The sequence below is a fragment of the Euleptes europaea genome, chromosome 9 (assembly GCF_029931775.1).
Source record: "Euleptes europaea isolate rEulEur1 chromosome 9, rEulEur1.hap1, whole genome shotgun sequence".
NCBI classification, from domain to species: domain Eukaryota; kingdom Metazoa; phylum Chordata; class Lepidosauria; order Squamata; family Sphaerodactylidae; genus Euleptes; species Euleptes europaea.
In genome coordinates, this window is record NC_079320.1 from 24,591,011 (window position 1) to 24,608,875 (window position 17,865).

Sequence of the window (17,865 nt, forward strand, 5' to 3'; positions counted from 1 at the left end):
TTAACGTTTGAAATGCTTTACAGTTTTTCCACTCAGTGAGAAAGGCGGACTATAAATAACATAAATAGATCCAGTTGTGGGCATATCTTTGAGTAGTAGTAGCAGATTAAAACTGTTTTGATTACTCTATTTGATAACTAATCTTCATGGTAGTCTTTTGGGTTTTAACAAAATAGTTCTTTGTATATTGAATGAAAAGGAGTCTGGGGCGATGCGGAGCCATAAACTCAGGCTGAAATTCAAGGGCCTGTTTAGATCATTTTTAGATCCCGGCAACTTTTTGATGCCGTGGTCTTGGGGAAGAGAAGCTTCAGATATTCAGTGTCCCTTGTTGGAATCCTGGTAATAAAGTATCTCTGTGTCCAGTCTACTTCTGTGCATCTCACTTGGTGCCCTAGTTCACAGCTAGTAGTCTGGACTGTTGGCTTTGCACATTGCACAGCAAGGTCAGTTTCTTATGTCAATTTCTGTTGGATCATTTGGTTTAGTAGTAGGCAAGCTGGAGTAGGCAGAAAGCATGAACCTGTGTGTGCAGCTGGATTTCAAAGATGCTTTAGTGCTCTCGGTTTCCTGCATGCAGTGTTTATGTAAATAAAAATATTATCTTAGTCATGAGTTAAGCTGGAATAAAAGACCAGGAACTCTTTGAATATAGCAGATGAGTTTGCTTTGGTCACTGTCCTGTGCTGTAGATTGACAGAACTTTTGAAAAGATAAATATTTGAGGTAATGTCAATGAATTGTCTGTTTTATGACAAAAGCATTTTTGTTAGGGTGAAGAGTGAAAAAAAGAGAAATCTGCTCTATTTATTATTTTATTTATTTATTAAATTCATTTGTACCCCGCTGCCTCTCAAGGGGGTGTTCCCAGGACGAAAGAGCTGTAGAAGTTGCCACCCCCGGGACTTCCCTGCGAACGCCCCCTTCCCCTTCTGGGAAAGCCCTGCTGGCATGGCTGCGCTATTGTGTTTGCCCCCGTGCCGGCATAGGTGCCATCTTATTCCATGATAAAATGGCATCTACGCTGGTGCAAAGTCATGCTGGCTCCTAAGGAGCTTCACACACCTCTTCAGGAATGGGCTCTAAGTGTCAGAAGAATAGAGTAGGTGCTTTCTACCTTTGGTGGATATGCTCCAATACTAATAGATCTGGGGCAATATTCAGAATACAATGAGAAAAAAATTAGATGAATAAACACTTGGCTTCTTAAATACCAGTAACTTATGCAATTTATTGGAGGTAAGCAAAGTTCACATTGATTGGGGAATGGCTTGGGGGAGTGTGCATAGATTTTTCTGCAGATTTTATAAACTTTCTAATCTGATTATTGTATTTTGTGATACTATTACTCACATTGAAAGAACTACATGTGTTTTGCCCTTCTGTATTAGTAGTGAATAATGTTTATAGTGACATTTAACATATTTTATATTTGTTAAATGTTCTTAATGTTTTCGTCATTTTGAGTTCTTCATTACTAATGTTTTAGTGGTTATATTTACTAATTTTTGAATTTCTATTTTAATGTTTATAATTCTTGTCTGTGCTGTCTACTGGTTTTCTGGTGTCCTTCATGTCTGTATTATCGTCATTAATATATCTGGTGTTTTTTTTAAAAAAACAAGACAGATACAAAGTGAAAACTTAACCCTGGCTCCTATGAATTTCAAATCAGCTGATTAATGACTCTTAGGTTTCTTTGTAACACCAATGCAATGATAGCAGAAAAATGGTTTATAGCCGGGGTGTCAAACATAAGGCCTGCTGGCCGGATCCAGCCCCTTGAGAGCTCTTATCTGGCCTGTAAACTAGCTGAGGCAGCCACCACCGCCCCTCTCAATCTGGGTTGGCTAGGCATGGCCCCACCCAACCAAGTGACATTTATGTCATATCCGGCCCCGTAACAATTGAGTTCGACACCCTTGGTTTATAGGATGATATATTGTTTCTGCTGTGCAAGGTAAATTTAATATGTGATCAGTAGCAAGGATTTTGTCCAGTCAGCATCATATGTTGTGGGTGTTCCGTTAGTGCATCAGTTCATAGGGAGGGGCCGTGGCTCAGTGGTAGAGCATCTGCTTGGCGTGCAGAAGGTCCCAGGTTCAGGCAAGTAGGTGATGGGAAAGACCTCTGCCTGAGACCCTGGAGAGCCGCTGCCGGTCTGAGCAGCAACACTGACTTTGATGGACCAAAGGTCTGATTCAGTATAAGGCAGCTTCATGTTCATGTGTTCATTTTAGTTGTGATATGCAAGGCCCTCAGTTTGCAAGATCTGAGCAAGGCTGTCAAAGATAGGACGTTTTGGAGGACTTTCATTCATAGGGTTGCCATGAGTCGGAAGCGACTTGACGGCACTTAACACACACACACACACATGCAAGGCTTTGCACAAGTCAGATGGGTGGGAAGAGAGTGAGTGTGGCAGAGGGAATGACTAGCAGGAAGCACCGTCTACTCACCGTGAAACTAAAGCATTTGGGCTGCCGATGTGAAGAACAAAGGGTTAAAGGACAGAGAAAGAGGAAGGAGGGAATGTGTGTCTGGTGGCTTTTCTATATGCTCAAAGCATAGAATGTTTCATGTGAAGAACAAAGGGTTAAAGGACAGAGAAAGAGGAAGGAGGGAATGTGTATCTGGTGGCTTTCCTATATGCTCAAAGCATAGAATGTTTCTTGTTGGGGGAAATCCACTGTGGGTAAGGAGCAGTGTTGTTGCCTTAGGCACTATCTAATTGAGAATGTCACCTTGTTGCTATCCACAGACTGAGTTTTAAAGAACCATTTCCCCATTCTGTTAACTCCAGTGTAGTGCTTATGTGAAAGAAAAGGAGAATAGATTGCATTTGCTCACAAGTTTCACCTAGAAAGCTGAGTGCAGAGATTCCTATGAGACAACTACATTGCTAAGAGGAGTACGAAGCAGTATGAAATAAGAGACAGACACAGTTAGGAGTTACCAGATATCACTATTCTGAAAAACAACGACATGATTTTATAAGCTCCATTTTAAATAGATGCAGAAATTACTTCTGTTAAAATTAGTGACCTGTTCGCACCCTGTAAGCACCATAAGTGCTGTGCACTGAGATCCTCTGCCAGCAGCCCTAAGAACACTTACACGGGAGTAAGATCCTTTGAACCAAATGGGACTTAATTCTGAGTAGAACAGATTTATATCTTTATTTCATTTGTAACATGCTCTTCTCCCCAATGGGGACCCAAAGCAGCTTACGTTGTTTTCCTCTCCTTGATTTTATCCTAACAACGACCCTGTGAGGTAGTTTTGGCTGAGAGAGTAACTGGACCAGGTTATCCAGTGAGTTTCCATTGCAGAGTAGGGGTTCAAACCTGGGTCTCCCTGATCCTGCTCTGATACTTGAAGCACTACACAATGCTGCTTAGAATTTTCCCTTAAATTTATCAACTCAGGAAGTTCAGTTTATTTCAAAGAACTACATATGCTTGGGATCATGGCCATATTATGTAACAATGGTGCTCTAAGGCATGATCAACTAGAACTGAATTTTTTGTAGATGGTGGTTCAAGGGAAGTGAAATGTGACTGGTTGTATACAGTGTGGTGAAATTTGAGATTAGTGTCACACGACTTTATCTATTATTCAGGTACATGTTTTAAAATAAATTACACAGATCTAATAATGAATACCATTCCATTCTGCTGCTTTATGTGAATGAGTCCTTAAAAAGATACACTGATTTTGTGGGTCCTCATCGACTTTTTGGCTTCTCAAGGGATAAGATGTACAAACTTTTTTATTGAATAATTTTTTACTAATTCAATTACCATGTCTTGGCCCTCTCTTAGGAATTGGTTGCCTACAGTAATGATGCTGAGAATGGACATCTTATCCTTCATAGGTTAAAACACAGCTTTGGATGACTAATTAAGCAAGAAATACCTTCATTTAGAATCAAACACTTTAGCTCCTTATTTAGTGAGTATTTAAACGTTTCATTGTAATTTTTGTAGCCTTGGATGTTACCTTTGATGACTTTTGGAAATATCTCTGTATGAAAGAATTCGGTCTAAAGGGAACAGTTGGGGATTTAAATAGATGAACCAACAATATCTCTGTGTATCTTACTTATCAAGCTTTTTTAATGGAATATAAAACTTCTTTGCAGTTCCTCGTTTCTTGTTTATATTTAACCTGCCATTAGTTTCTGGATGACAGGGACTGTATTTTAGAAAGAGCCTAATGAATTAAAACATTAATTAATACATTTGAGATTTGTATGTATAAATCCAGGCCACCCAAACATCATATCCGTAATGTTATAAAAGCAATTCCAAAGTCTGCTGCCTCAGCATCTGGCGGAATGGGCTCTAGTTCTTAAAGATATATCTACTGGAATAAAATGTTGTTAGTCCTTAAGGTGCTACAATATTCCTGTTTATTGTAAAAGTATGCTAGTGCCTAAATTGGGTGCAACTGAACCTGTCGGATTCTTGAAACAAAAATATGGATCAAATATGGTATTATGGGCTTCAGTCCTTGCTTTGAATGCATGCCATCTAGTGTCCAAGTGTTAGTCTGATTTACAAGAAGGTAAATGCAAAATTTATTGAAGGTGTGCTGTTATCTATGATCTTAAGAAAACGACCCCCCCAAACTGCATATAATTACCGCATATTTGTAATTCCTTATTTAATTCTATATGAAACCATCTTTAGAAGAATAGAAAAAAGGGACAAAAAGTTGAATCTTCTACTAAGCATTAAGTTAATTTAGTTGAAATTATTTCTAAATACAATGACAGGGATATTAATAGATTGCACCCACAGGTTTCTTAGGCCTTCCCCAAATGTGCTTCATTAATCATATAAACGTTTTTGCTTCAGAAGTTTCTCCTTCTCTTGATTGACCTCGAAATGTTCTTAGCATTATAAAACTGTATCAGAGGAGCATGCCTATTATTTTGGGTGCGGTGGAACACAGGCAGGATGGTGCTGCTGCACTCATCTTGTTAGTGGCTTCCTAGAGGCACCTGGTTGGCCACTGTGTGAACAGACTGCTAGACTTGATGGGCCTTGGTCTGATCCAGCAGGGCCTTTCTTATGTTCGTATGTTCTTACAAGCAATGCCTCTGTTAGTTATGCATTAACCATCCAAGTTTTGACACAATGCTGGAGGTATAGCAATGGATGTATCCTGGGACTCCCTGTTGCCATTCATATATAGTAATTGTAAGCAGGCAATGACATATAAGAGCTAATTTTCCACTCTCTTCTTAGTATTATTATATCTTGTACTGTGTCTTGTGTATTATGTCTCCCCTCCCCGCAGTCATGATTAGGCTCACTTATCCATGTTATTGCCTTATGTCCATCCTTTTCCCCCACCAAGTCCCAGTGATGTGGAGTGTATATGAGGAAGCGCATGATATGATGCTGTCACAATATAGTATGCCCAAACATTATGGCAGAATGGGGCCTTCACCTGTCGTTGCAATGCCAAATAAGCCCCATGTGCTTTAGTTTTGGGACACTCAGACTGAATGCGTTCTTGAAATGGGTAATGCGTGTCTCAAAAGAGATTGAAGATTACATTGTGGTTTTTAGGCTTAAACAATGGTCTTCATTTTTAAGGGGGTTTTTTGGTAGCTTGAACAGTAACACGAATAAAATCTCATTTGTATTATTAATCGTGTCTCTTATTTTAAGAAAAATGAAAGGTAGTGTTACTGAAGATCACCTTTATCTAGACTACTTCGATCAGAAAGAAGACTGCATCTTGCCTCTCCACACATCTGTATCCTTATTTCTGTTGTCATTCTGTGACTGCAAGACATTTAGTGTTTTTTTAGTATCTCCTGGTGAAATACCTTCAGACTCCCAGTTTACAGAGAAAGCACTGCCTGAGTGCCTGGAATTCTGCCTTATCAAAAGGTGTCAACTTCCTTCAGTGGTCCAAAACTGCTGCTTGCCTGCCGTTCTTGAAAAGAATGGAACGTTCTGTCGAGCAGGACTTGCTGTAGTGTTAAGGCATATAATACACAAAACCTATGAGGCCGATCCGTCAAAGAAGGAAGTTTTGGAACTCTTGGGATTTAAAAAGACCTGTTTGAAAGCCTGTGCTGAAGTGAGTTTATTTCTGCTTTAACGGTTGAACCTTGCTTGATAACAAGCTACTGATCAGTTATATTGTGCTCAGAGTGCAATCTAATGTTAAAGTGATCAATTAGCCTATTTTTATCTCAGAGCTTTAAAATGCACGTGAACCAATAATAAATTTTGGATCTGTTTTTGTAACTGTTGCTGAGAGCTGCCATCATAATATAATGGTGGATAACAATGCATTCTACTGAAGCAAATAAAATAATTAATTATAAAGTGAGTATGTAGCTTTTATTTGTTCTAATTCAAATAAGACAGCAGAATTTTGCATATGAGTACAGTAATATAGCCTGGGGTGGGGAGGCGCCAGTATCAGTAGGATCATTGTGTATGTATTGAACCCTGGCTTATTAATAGTGCAATCCTAAACAGACTTGCACATTTAGAAGTTCTTTGTAGTTGATTTATGAAGGCATAATTGTTTAGGATTGTACTGTAAAGTTCTTACATTTTAAGAGAATATGGAAAGATACTGTATGTCCAGTGAAATGGATGCTGGCCTCCAAAGAGTTAATTTAGGACAAGATTTAAGATGTATCCTTGGGGAATTTTGCCCTGTTTTGTGAATAGCAGAACCCTCTTCCATCCCCACCCCCATGCAAAATTACAAAGGAAGCATTGAACCTTCCAAAATTGTTTGCTGTATGGTATATAGGGTTGCCAGCTCTGGGTTGGGAAATACCTGGATATTTTGGGGGTGGAGCCTGAGGAGGGAGGGGTTTGGAGAGGGGAGGGACTTCAATGCCATAGAGTCCAATTGTCAAAGCGGCCATTTTCTCCAGGGGAACTGATCTCTGTTGCCTGGAGATCAGTTGTAATAGTGGGAGATCTCCAGCCACCACCTGGAAGTAATGGTATAGGAAGCATTTTAGAAGCACAATCCCAAAACATCTCTGTATGTGTAACTAGTATTTTTATTAGGAAGCCTGCCTACTGTGTGATATTTCAAATTCTTCTCCATTATTACTGTTGCCAGCCTCCCCATCTTCTCCCAACCTGGTTTGGGGGGCCCACTGCCTGGCTAGGTTTCTCCAGTGTCTGTGATTGTATCCTGTATTAGTGCCATCTTGTTTCATTGCATTTGTTTTGTAACGGTTTGGAGTTTATAATTTTCAAGTATGTTTTAACTGATATTTGTTGAATTTTAATGTGACCTGCGCGGAGCCCGGCTTGCTGGGAATGAGGGCAGGCTATGAATGCAATAAATAGATAAATATGCATGTCAAACTTTACGGTTACTTCTGTTTTCTGGAGTAAACAATTTGGTACTCAAAGGATGACGCTTCATCTTAGAACACCCATGGAATTCCCTTTCTTGTCCCTTGCAGAGAATGTGCTATAAAGTAATCCCTCCACTATTTCATTGCCTTTGTAGGTTAGCGAATGGACCAGGCTTTGTGAAATCAGCATTCCTCTGGCTGTTGAGAACTTTCTGAGTCTGTCCCCTGGTCAGCATCAGAGTATTCCTGAGGAAGTTCTGCAGTTTGAAAAGAAGTTGGGAGAACCTGTAAGAGTGCATAATGATGACAAAATTCGAAGGCAGAAAGTTCAGCAGCAAAACTCACTCGTTAAGAAAGAAAGTAATAATTCTTCAGAAGAAAGAAAATCAGGAGAAATTCAGGAATCGTCTCCGGCAGATTTGGAACTATCTTTTTCTAAATTAACTGTGCAGAAAAATGCAGTTTCCAGCAAAAGGGAACCTTCTCATATTAGGAAAATGAAAACCTCTGAACTCCCACCTCTGGAGCATGCTTTTGCTGAAGGGCTTTATTTTACTTTGGCTGATATAGTTCTCTTTCCATGCATTCATCAGTTTTGGGTAAGAGTTAAAACAAATTATCCCCCCCCCCCCGCTGTCATTGTTACCTAGTAGGTGGTAGTAGGGAACTAGGGGAACTATTTGTTGGGCTGGTGGAAGAAAAATGCTGGCTGCATGTTAAATAACCATGTTTAAGAAATTAATTCATTTAGGCCATAGGTTTTCCCTGTGGATAATCCTGCCTGGGATTAATGTATTTCTTTTTGCCTGATACATTTAACAGAAAAATAAAAAACTTCTTTCTAGGGCTAATTCTGACCTCTGTGTTGCAGGAAAGTATTGCAACTGTTCCCCCCTTTCTCTTGTTCTTCAAGTTCTTTTCTCCTTATTCTCCAATAATAGTATTGGGACATAGGTGCTGTGGCTTCTGTTTGTTTTTTAGTCCTCAATCCATCTTAATTCATCAGTAATTGTAACTAATTCCCATCTTAGTGCTTATGACTTACAGTGTGATCCTGTATAGACTTTTAGTAACTTGGCAAGTCATAATTCACATTAGCTGCATTGGGGCCTTGGCCTGTTTAACACCTGTAATGTGCTAGTTATGGCTATACCATGTACAGTTTTCTAGGTATCAGGCTTCGGTCAGGGTAATCTCAGCCCCAAAAAATAAAACAGAGTGCTTAGGAGAGATAAATTCTGCAATTAAATAAATTACGCACATAGAGCACTATCATGGCTTTATTTACTTCATTTATAGTACACCTTTCTCGCGGAGACTCATGACAGATTGCAAAATGTAGAAAACAACTGAAACTTATTTATGTTTATATTGTTTTGCATAATATGTTCTAGATTTGTTAGTCAGGTGAGGCAAAGCTGTGCAGGACATTGAAACTCGGTATCTCTGATAATTGGAAGTCAGTGCTCACGTGTGCTGTCCATTCTTGGGGTTCTGAAAATTAACCCAGACAGTGGTTCTAGGGCACAGCTCTCAACTATGATCTGGTATTTTGTGCTCATAACAAATGAAGGGGATTCCTTCTCTGAAGTATCTGTCACAAATTAACCAATGTGCTCCCAGCCCTCCTATAGTTCTTCCACTAGAGGTAGCGAATGCAGTAAGGAAAGAAAACTTGCATCAGGTGGCCCCAAAAACTTTAATTGCTAAGCAGAATTTTATGTATTCTCCGTTGAAGGTTTTCTGCAAAAGACACCAAGAGAAAATGTTGGAGTTGCCTTTAATATCCAGTTGGTACCAGAGAATTCAAGAAGTGCCAGGAATCAAGAAGGCTGCTGCCAGATGCAACATGCAGTTTGTCCAGTATCGGGGCTCATCTGCCTTCCAGTCCGAATGCCCACAAAGACCCTGCACAGCTTCTGATGAGCCAGAAGAGGAGGATGGAGATGCTCCGTTTATAGGTGGTCCAAGGCCAACCATGACAAAGTTAATGGTAGCTGAATAATTACTTAACCGATTGTGTCTGCTAACCATAAAAATCCAGTAGCACCTTAAAGACTAACAAAAATATTTTCTGGCAGGGTATGAGCTTTTGTGAGCCACAGCTCACTTCTTCAGATACTCAGAAAGTGAGCTGTGGCTCACGAAAGCTCATACCCTGCCAGAAAATATTTTTGTTAGTCTTTAAGGTGCTACTGGACTCTTGCTCTTTTCTACTACTGCAGACAGACTAACACGGCTACCCACTGTGAACCATAAAAATGTTTGCCTGCCTTTGGGTTGATAAAAGATTTGTAAACATTTAATTAGAGCTTCGCTGAAATCTGTGGGTAGTTTAGTCATGGGGTTAAATTGAAAGATGCACTTCCATGTTCATGGAAGAACACCTGATAAGGTATGAGAAAAGCAAAATTCAATTCAAATAATTTTTCCCCACTTGTTGAAGTTGGGTACTTTTGAATCAGCAGAAACCTAACTGATACATGGTATTCTAGCACTGCACAACCCCTTTGTCCAATTTTATTGTTTTCTGTTCCTTCCCTTTTGCAGTTCTTTTGATGCAACTTATTATTTTACCAATCTTACAAAAGTCCCGCAGTGCAGACCAGTATTATTAATCCCATGTTGCTGATGCAGACGCCAAGGCTGAAAGATACGCTTGACACATAGTGAGCTCATAATTCAGCTGAACTTTTAACTGGAGACTTCTGGGCTACATCATCTCTAAGCTACAGCATCTCTGTCAGATACGAGTGAGTCCATCTCAAAACTGTCGTCCCAGAGCTTGCCAGCCCGCTGGTTCACCTTTATGCTTATATGTTAAGGTGCTCCACAGGCTTCTGTAGGAAATATGTTCTGACAGAGAGAATATTCTGCATAGGGCACGTGCTACTAAGCACATGTACTGTCTGTGGCATTAGGACATCCTTACTGCAGGGTGTTACCAAGGGTGCAAAGCATGACTTTCAGGATGGCTTTTTGGCATTGCTTACTGATTTCACTGCAATTTCTCCTTAAATACAGGCTAATGGTATTGAAGCAGTGTTCTGTCCTCATCCTCATCCTACGTGGGCCCTAGACTGGGACAGTCTACCAGCTGCAGTCAACCCAGGAGAAGGTAAAGATCTGTTGTCTATGGGTATTCTGCAGATGATACTAAATGATCAGGATGTGAAAGCTGAAGCAGATTGTGAAGAGTTCTCCAAGAGGATCTAATTTTAAATAAATGCTGATAAGGTCTGCACTGGCTGAGACTCACTATGCAGCATCCATGAAAAAGGCAAGCTCTAAGCTAGCGATTATTAAGGAAGGAGCTGAAAATGTTGTAATATTGTTGTATAGGTCTAAGGTGCTGTCACATTTCAAACACTGTGTATAGCTTTGGTTGGCGTACCTCAAGAAAGGTATTGCAAAGCAGAAAAAAGTGTAGAAGAAGGGAATGAAAGTAGTTAAAGGGTGGAGATCCTTTCCTTTGAGGAAAGGCTTTGGGGACCTTTCAGTTTAGGAAAAAGGTGACTAAGGAGTGACACAGTAGAACAGGGGTCCCCAATTTTTGTGAGCTAGTGGGCACATTTGGAATTTTGAGAGGGGATGGAGACCACCATCCCCAAAAAATGGCTTCCACAAGAAGAGTTGGTTTTTGTACCCCACTTTTCTCTACTTTAAGGAGTCTCAAAGCAACTTACAATTGCCTTCTGTTCACCTCCCCACAACATGCCCCCTTGTGAGGTAGGTTCCTTCCGTTCACCTCCTCACAACACACACCCTTGTTAGGTATGTGAGAGAGTTCAGATCCAAAATCCGGATAGATCCAAAATAGGGACCAATTCTGGTCCCAAGCTATCCAGATGAGTGATACTTAACCTCTATCACCACTGTCTGTGTTCACTTCACAACTGGATCACCCAGTGCTCCTGTGTCTTCACAAGCATTTTAAAAAGGCTCTCTGCTGAGATGAGACAGGAGCTATTGAAACAGATTCTACAGAATTTGCATGGAGGCACTTGATAAGAATGGCCTCATTGTGTCTGTAGTGTTAAAGGCTGAGCAATATAATAGCTAAAACAGATTCCGTGGATTTTTAGAAAGGGAGCAAACATGAAAGTCTTTGTGCTAGTACTAAATAACTCTTTGGCACTCTTATGACATTTTTGGGTGAAGATAAATCCACACTTGCCTTTCAACCTTCATTGTTTCAGTATTCATTTTTGGCAATCCTAGATCACATTTGCAATATATCCTTTTTTTGTGAGTTTACAACCTGTTGAGTGTAATGTTGGTAGGTAGTTTAATGTCTGAGTTTACTCTAGATTATGAAACTCTAGTAATGAAGCTGCTCTCATATTTTCAGCCAGTCATGTGTTCATAACGTATTTCATTCTCACCAAATGTCCTCCTCCTACATCGAGGTTCTTAACTTACAAAATGTGCAGGCGCACCTAGTGTATGCGCTACAGAGCACCTACTTCTCAGAACACCGCATTGTTGTCAAATGTTGAGGAAATCCATTTTAATTGCATGAGAAATTGTTGCGTCAGTTAACCAATGTCTTCAAACACCTTAGCTCTTGAAATTGTTAAATGTAGTTATTTATAACAATTAATTAATTGGTAAAATCAGAATCAGGTTTAAAATGTTTCATTAACAACCTTTGAGTGTGCATTTAGTGTAAATTGAGAGCAACGGATATTTAAAAAGAGCTCTTGTACTCGATACAGGAATAGACTTTGTCTGCACTGCGATAGTCATCCTGATTATGAGTGTCCATGTTGCTTCCTGAGCTTGAGTATAGCTGACACAAGACATATAGAGACACCAGACAGGTGGTCTGAGATGAGTGTTTTTTAATTATTATTATTTTCACTAGCCTTAAAAAGTGATTTAGAATTTTTTTTAAAAAAAGCACACTTGTGTTCCACTAGAGGGCAGCAAAATTGTTTGCATGACTGGTATTTTATTAATGCAAAATAACATAACAACCTGAAGCTGTTTCAAAAGAGAATGCCACATTTAGTTTCTTGTATTGCATTCCGCAAGTCATTGGGAAGGCTGTGACCTTGAAGGACATTGTACTTCCCACCTCTGATGGAGCACATTTGAACACATGAACACATAAAGCTGCCTTATACTGAATTAGACCCTTGGTTCATCAAAGTCAGTATTGTCTACTCAGACCGGCAGCGGCTCTCCAGGGTCTCAGGCAGAGGTCTTTCACATCACCTACTTGCCTAATCCCTTTGAGTGGAGTTGCTGGGGATTGAACCTGGGACCTTCTGCATGCCAAGCAGAGGCTCTACCACTGAGCCATGCCCCCTCCCCAGTTGACCGTTCCTGACTTAGTTAAGAGCCTAGGGGTTATGCTGGACCCAGCATTACTGCTGAAGAAGCAAGTTAATGCAGCTGGGGGGGAAATGCTTTCTTCCAACTAGGTTAAGCCTGGAAGATGGCCCCCTACCTTCACTCAGAAGAAGAGTTGGTTTTTATATGCCGATTTTCTCTACCTTTTAAGGAGAATCAAACTGGCTTACAATCTCCTTCCCTTCCTCTCCTCACAACAGACACTTTGTGAGGTAGGTGGGGCTGAGAGAGTTCGAAGAGAACTGTGACTAGCCCAAGGTCACCCAGCAGGTTGCATATGGAGGAGTGGGGGGGGGGGAATGGTTCTCCAGATCAGAGTCTACCGCTCTTAACCACTACACCACACTGGCTCTCTAATCACCTAAATCTATCCCATGGTAGCCTGAAGATTCCTGTCAGTACAGAATGCTGCAGCTTGGTTATTAACAGGACCCAGATGGGTACACCCATAACATCCATCATGCAGTCATTCCATTGGCTGCTCATCATCTACTGGGTTCAAGGTACTGACTAGCAAGTGTACAATGCCTTGCTGGACCACCTCTTCTCCACGTCTGCTTCACTTATCTGTTCAGGGCCTTTTTACTCACAATGACTGTAACTACCTACACTGTTTATTAGTGGTCTCTTTGTATGGACTGTTATTGACTTACACTGTGTAATCAGCTTTGAGTCTTAGTGAGAAAGGTGGGCTATAAATAAAGTAAATAAAATTGGTGACCAGAGTGGTTTGCTCTGAAAGAGAATTTTATTGGTGTATGGCTAATAAAGTCCATCATTTTAGGCTTAAGTTAACTATAAAAATGATCTTAACTTCATTATCCCTTCCTAATATTTTTGAAAACAGACTTGGTAAATAATACATAAAACTAGGCTGCAGTCTTAGAGAGTGAATCCCATTAAATTCAGTGCTTCATTTCTAAGTAAATACACCTAGATGTGTACTGTATCCCTGAGTACTTGGGAGGGCATGTTGTATTGGCAACCCCGCAAGGGGTCAATCAGTGCCATAGCCTCACTTCTGGCTGTGTAACTGGAAGTGATGTCAGTCCATCGTTGGACACTTTAGAGTTCACTCAAAACTCTCTGATAAAACCACAGAATTGTAGGTGCATCCTAGAGTGTCCTGCAACACAATGACTTCACTTACAGTTATGAAGTCAGAAATGATGTCATGGTGTCTGTGGACTCTCCCATTTCACTTCCCCGTTTTTCTCCCACCACCATATAGAAAGGTGGTGGAGGCAGGTGATTGGAGGGAGGTTGCCCTGCTGTATCTTATTTAATTGTTCCTTAGGGGTATTGCCTTTATATGTAATCTGGGATCGCAATGCTGTGTCAGGCATTACAGTTGGGACGTATTCTGCTGCCTTCACTCCCAAAGCCAGGTTGGGAGCTGGGCCAGTTATTTGTAAAGATTGCCACTGCATCCCCAGATCCGAGTAGAGGCTGTCTGTTCCTATTTCTCATCTTCAGTCACTGTCCTTCCTTTGTGAACAGATCACTGTTTCCTTCTGGAGATACTGTGATTTTCCTGAACCTTTGTCATGAAACAGTGAACTTTTAGCTAGAGAATGTTTTGTTTTGTTTCATCTTGTATCACTTTCTTCAATTGCTATTATAAGTATGGTCGTGTCACTGAAAAGTTCATTTTAAAACTGGGTTGCAGAAAGCCTCTCTTTTGTCTGTCAAAAACCTGTTTACTGAAATGAGGAATTTCCTGTCATGGCCTGAAAGACTTAAAAATTCTTCCCTGGTCTATTTAATGGCTCACTGGATATGTGGAAGAAACTTCTCTTTTTCTCCTTGGGTAAGAATGGTCCATCCCATTAAGTTCATCCATCTGATCTTTCTGGTATTCAGAGATGCTTACTGTACTGGATTCCCTTGATCAGTTGTTTAACTCTTATCTCTTAATGTATTACCTCATTGGTTGAAATCCTTTTTGCTAGCTTATCAAGATTGGATTCTAGTCCTACTGAATCACACACATTTGGCACTGTCAGTTAAGGCAAGCAGAGCTATGAGAAAGTTGGTTTGTAGGACTGCTTGAAGCTCTTGAGGGAGGCGGCCAACATGGCTGAACTCCTGTCCCAAATTGGAGAAGCCACATGGCTTTGGCCATGAACCGAGAACAAAGAACTATTTCAAGTAAGCTTTGGACCCAGCCAAGGGATACATCCTGCACCAAGCAGGGTAGTTCTTTATTTTCATTTCCTCCTTTACCATTTTTGTAAGTATTTATTTATTTGAGACATCTTATACTTCTCTTCCTTACAGTTTAAAGTGGTTTCCAACAATATTACACAACGTGCCATAAAACCATATGAAAGAGCCGTTGATAACAACCAGTAGAGAGCTGAACGACTAATATCACCGAAAAGCCCTCCAGAACAGCACTGTTTTCACAGACTTTGCCTAAAAGAGACAAGAGATCCTGCAGCCCTTGCTGGTTACCAGGCTCATATTGGGAGAGGTGGGGTGTTTCTCAGATGGGTCTAGATTATGAAGAACTTTTAAACGTTAAGAAGAGTTGGTTTTTATACCCCGATTTTCTCTGCCTTCTAAGGAGTCTCAAACCTGCCTACAATCGCCTTCCCTTCTTCTCCCCACAACAGACACCTTGTGGGGTAGGTGGGGCTGAGAGAGTTCTGAGGGAACTGTGACTAACCCAATGTCACCCAGTTGGCTTCATGTGGAGGAGCGGGAATCAAACCCAGTTTTCCAGATTAGAGTACGCCACTCTTGACCACTACTGGGCGCAACGTTTGGGCACTCCAAGACTAATGATAAACAGACTGCAACAAGCGGGTTGCTCTTGCATATTCAGCCTATGGATGTAAACAAAACCATATCATTGGTTCTTGTAGGTTATCCGGACTGTGTAACCATGGTCTTGGTATTTTCTTTCCTGATGTTCGCCAGCAGCTGTGGCAGGCATCTTCAAAGGAGTAACACTGAAGGACCGTGTCTCTCAGTGTCAAGTGTGTAGGAAGAGTTACTATTCCTACACACTTGACACTGAGAGACACTGTCCTTCAGTGTTACTCCTCTGAAGATGCCTGCCACAGCTGCTGGCGAAACGTCAGGAAAGAAAATACCAAGACCACGGTCACACAGCCCGGATATCCTACAAGAACCAATGAACTCTGACCGTGAAAGCCTTCAACAATATTTTTAAAACCATATCACATTGCGCAAATACTGGAATTGTGAAGCTGAAAAAGGCAAGTGGGGAAGATTGCAAGAATGTAGGGCTAGGTTGCAAATTCAGAATGATCTGACAAATAGGTGAGTGGTAGAGTGGTTAGAGTGCCAGGGCTATGATCTAGGAGAGCCCTGCTCTGCCGTGGAAGCTTTCTGAATGCCCTTGGGCCAGTCACTCTCTCTACATTTAGTATTCTGCATAGGGTTGTTGTGAGGATAAATGAAGAAAATGATGTAAGCCGCTTTGGGTTCTCATTGTGGAGGAAGGCAAGGTATACATTACATAAATAAATCAGAGAACTGAAGATAAAATGAGATTTTTGCAAGCCAAAATGTAAATTCTGAAAACGGTGCACCAAATGCCAGGTTTGCAGATGGTATGTGAACTGACTCAATCTACAAGCAAATAAAATCTAAATAGCATGAGAGGATAAACTAAATTGGGTATGTCTAAAATTAAATTGGAGGTTGATAATGAAGTATTTTTGGTACTGTTTTGCTGCAAAGTGCAAGGTACACTTTGTTTCAAGTCTTAAAACCATTTATGGAAAAAGCAGAGATACTGGAAATCTGTTTCTGTTGAAGTAACTTATTGTTTCCATCTGCCTTTGTGGTAGTAGATACCCAAATTTAAGTCCACCACCTTATTTAACAAGGTCAGGCATTTTATCTAGTTTCTGCTTTCAAGTTTTAAAAATGAGGTTTAATGTTTATGAATTTAGAATTTATATTGGGAGGTTGTGGGCAAACAGCATTGCTTTAACAAAAGACCAAATGAATCTGAAGTATTTCATTGTTCACAGTTTGTAATCTCTTCGAAATGGCTCTTTGATACATAATAATGTTTTCATTATTCTAATTAAAGGTCAGACTACTGTGTATACATTAATGATGATGGTTTCAATTATTTCTAGTTTAAAATGCTCTTACCCAGATGATTTGGAACAGCTTCTGAAAAGTTAATTTTTGGCACACACCACACATAAAATTCCTTCCCAAAGCACTGATTGGAAAACATTCAACGGCAAAAACAAATATGAAACTGATCTGGTCACTTCCAAACAGGAATTCTTAATATAGCTAGAGTAACCTCTCCTTTAATTCCAAGATACATTTTCTAAGACTTAAATGTGTAAGAGTAGCGAACAATGATAGAATCATAATAGAATCATAGAGTTGGAAGGGACCACCAGGGTCATCTAGTCCAACCCCCTGCACAATGCAGGAATTTCACAACTACCTCCCCCCCCACACCCCCAGTGACCCCTACTCCATGCCCAGAAGATGGCCAAGATGCCTGCCCTCTCATGATAGAAGCATCCTTCAAAAATGTTAACTTTTCCAAGTGTGATGTAGGCTGAAAATACGCAGTTAACACAAATAAACATTTCAAAAATATCTTTGCGGGGGACTGGACTGGGTAGTTGGTAAGCAGAAGAAAAGGCAGTAGAAGAAAATCTGTAGACTTTGATACTGACAGTAGAATTTGGCATTCTGAAAATCCCAATTTTAATCTGGAAAATTAGTGAAAGTTTTAAAAACCTGTTTTAAATCTACAACAGCTAGAAACTGGATGGACAATGAATAGTGAGTTACCAAAGGTATATGGAAAAGGGGAACAATAAGGTTTGTAATGTGAAGCAGAAAGGCTTTATATAATCAGAACAAGCAGAAAGGTTTTACTAAGAAAAAATTAGGCAGTTATCAGGTGACACTGCAGAATCCAGCTTTTCTTGGCACAATTTTTAATATAACTCATATTATGATATTGCTTTGTGCATGGCACTGCACCATGTTGGTGTAGGATTCCTGACAGGGTTCTTCCTGTTATGTTTAGGTGCTGTCTTGAAAATTTGGGGGAAAGATGTTGGCGCGGTTGGGGGCACAGACATCAGGTGCCCCTTTCTGGCCAGGTTATGGAAAACACATGGGTTACTAAACAA

The 17,865-nt window shown here is 40.4% G+C and overlaps 1 protein-coding gene across 2 annotated transcripts in view; it reads left to right on the top strand.

Moving 5' to 3' along the window:
* The first annotated feature begins 5,667 nt into the window (after window positions 1–5,667).
* Window positions 5,668–17,865, top strand: part of GSTCD (glutathione S-transferase C-terminal domain containing) — a 44,352-nt gene continuing 32,154 nt past the window's right edge. The window contains exons 1-4 of one of the 2 annotated variants that reach the window (XM_056855335.1): window positions 5,668–6,102; window positions 7,513–7,956; window positions 9,096–9,350; window positions 10,382–10,475. In XM_056855335.1, coding sequence (XP_056711313.1) covers window positions 5,689–6,102; window positions 7,513–7,956; window positions 9,096–9,350; window positions 10,382–10,475 — 1,207 coding nt within the window. In that variant the 5' untranslated portion in view covers window positions 5,668–5,688. The remainder of the gene's footprint in view (window positions 6,103–7,512; window positions 7,957–9,095; window positions 9,351–10,381; window positions 10,476–17,865) is intronic. The other variant, XM_056855334.1, reaches the window with a different exon arrangement.